We start from the raw sequence: 1,820 nt of genomic DNA on the forward strand, positions 1-1,820 counted from the left end.
TCCAAACTGTAGGCGTGGCTCAAGAATGAAGCTGGATTGTTGCAAGACTAGACTATGACACATAGTAACATGTGCTGCAAATGGATAGGATATACTATGGTATTGCTGATTGATTAGTGGGTGTGGCTCCACGTAAGTCTACAGACAGAAACACACACCCTTATAAGTGGGTGTGCCTCACAAAAGAAGCTGGATGGCTACAAGACTAATACACACACACATACACACTTCCACATTGTTAAATTACATTCACACAATATCTAATGGTCACACTATAACGTGGGGTTGACCTGCACTAAATGTGACCAGGTTGATCTGACCCAGTTTTAACCCTGTAATGTAAGATCAGTTAATTTGAGATTGTAACCAGATAATTCACTAAATGAGGCCACATCTGGTCTAGAGGAATTTCTGACTGTTGTATTAGAGTATCTTAAGTTGTGTAGTTTTTAAATTCTCTTCACTCACACTCAGCATCACCTTTTCCCTCAATAGCAGTTACACTCAATTCAAAGGATTTACACAATAACACATCAGCTATGTCACTAAATTATTAGCATACAATTTCATGTTCATCACTATGACAATCATTACATATCCCATCACAGGAAGCCATGCATACTACATGACGAGTATATTGACTCACACAGGAAGCCATACACACATATTGACTCACATTAACAACATCCACTTCACATCCCCAATCAAGTAGGGATGAGGCCACATTGTAGTGGCCATTACCAGCTGCCCAGTGGAGACCGGTCATGTTGTACTGTAGGAAGACACAACTACACTAACATCTATTACATACTGACATTGCTCACTCAACAACACTATCATTCAGAACATTTAGTGATGGACATTAAAAACAATATATTGTGTGTCACCTCTAGCTGAGGATGTCTCTGTATACTATAGTAAAACTCTGTATACTTAACCAGGGTACCACCACTATACTAGTAATGATGAGTAGACATTATGAAAGTTAATATCTCAAAACTGTAACTGCACCAAATTGTGTTTGGTAATATTATTACCCAAACATGATGTGTAAAATGATTAGTTGTCTAAACTAGAATAGGGAATTCCCCACTATAGCCAGTGTTAATGATGTGTTACTGACAGAGACAAATTGTACATCACTAAACCTCATCAACTATACTACACACATACTCACCTTATCATCAACAACACCAGTAACATCAACTCCTTCTTTATGGAGCAGCTGTAATGTATTCAGGTTACCATTATGAGCTGCTCTATATATCTTCTTCTTCTCCTCCTACAGTAACATCACATCACATAGTTACAAAATGTCCAACACAATATCAAAATGTTCCCAATCAAGTCATGATAATGATTTCATCACTCACTATCACTTTCCTCTGTTACTATACTACCTTGTCACTTTCCTCATCATCAGAAGATAAACAGAAATTTCAGAGTGTGGACACAAGTTATTACAAGGTACTGGAGATGATGAAGTCTCTTATAATGGAGGATGAATAAATTATTCAGATAAACTATACTTGTCTGATAATGTTCGTTCAGTGTAGTCACAAAGAGGATATTTCCTCCACTGGTTTTGTAGTGTGGAAACTAGTTAGTTACACGGCGAGCGCGTAAACAATGAGTCGACAACGACTAACTACCCTCATTATGTTTAGTGTAACATAGTGTGTATCTTACCTCAGTAGGTTTCCTCTTGTCTCCCCTCTCACTAGCAGCTGGGGATTCCGCTGCCATTGTGGGCGTGGCTAGTGACTACTATTCGGATATTTACGTACACTGTACCATTTAAACGTAATTTGACCGATAAC

At 38.2% G+C, this 1,820-nt stretch overlaps 1 protein-coding gene across 2 annotated transcripts in view; it reads right to left on the bottom strand.

Moving 5' to 3' along the window:
- LOC136262262 (uncharacterized) overlaps positions 1 to 1,820 on the bottom strand; it is a 55,696-nt gene that overhangs the window by 9,208 nt on the left and 44,668 nt on the right. The window contains exons 1-3 of one of the 2 annotated variants that reach the window (XM_066056476.1): positions 1,690 to 1,793; positions 1,178 to 1,282; positions 677 to 772 (exon numbers count right to left, since the gene is read on the bottom strand). In XM_066056476.1, coding sequence (XP_065912548.1) covers positions 677 to 772; positions 1,178 to 1,282; positions 1,690 to 1,746 — 258 coding nt within the window. In that variant the 5' untranslated portion in view covers positions 1,747 to 1,793. Of the gene's footprint in view, positions 1 to 676; positions 773 to 1,177; positions 1,283 to 1,689; positions 1,794 to 1,820 lie in introns of those variants that run through there. The other variant, XM_066056477.1, reaches the window with a different exon arrangement.

The sequence above is a fragment of the Dysidea avara genome, chromosome 7 (genome assembly GCF_963678975.1).
Source record: "Dysidea avara chromosome 7, odDysAvar1.4, whole genome shotgun sequence".
In the NCBI taxonomy this organism is placed as follows: Eukaryota; Metazoa; Porifera; class Demospongiae; order Dictyoceratida; family Dysideidae; genus Dysidea; species Dysidea avara.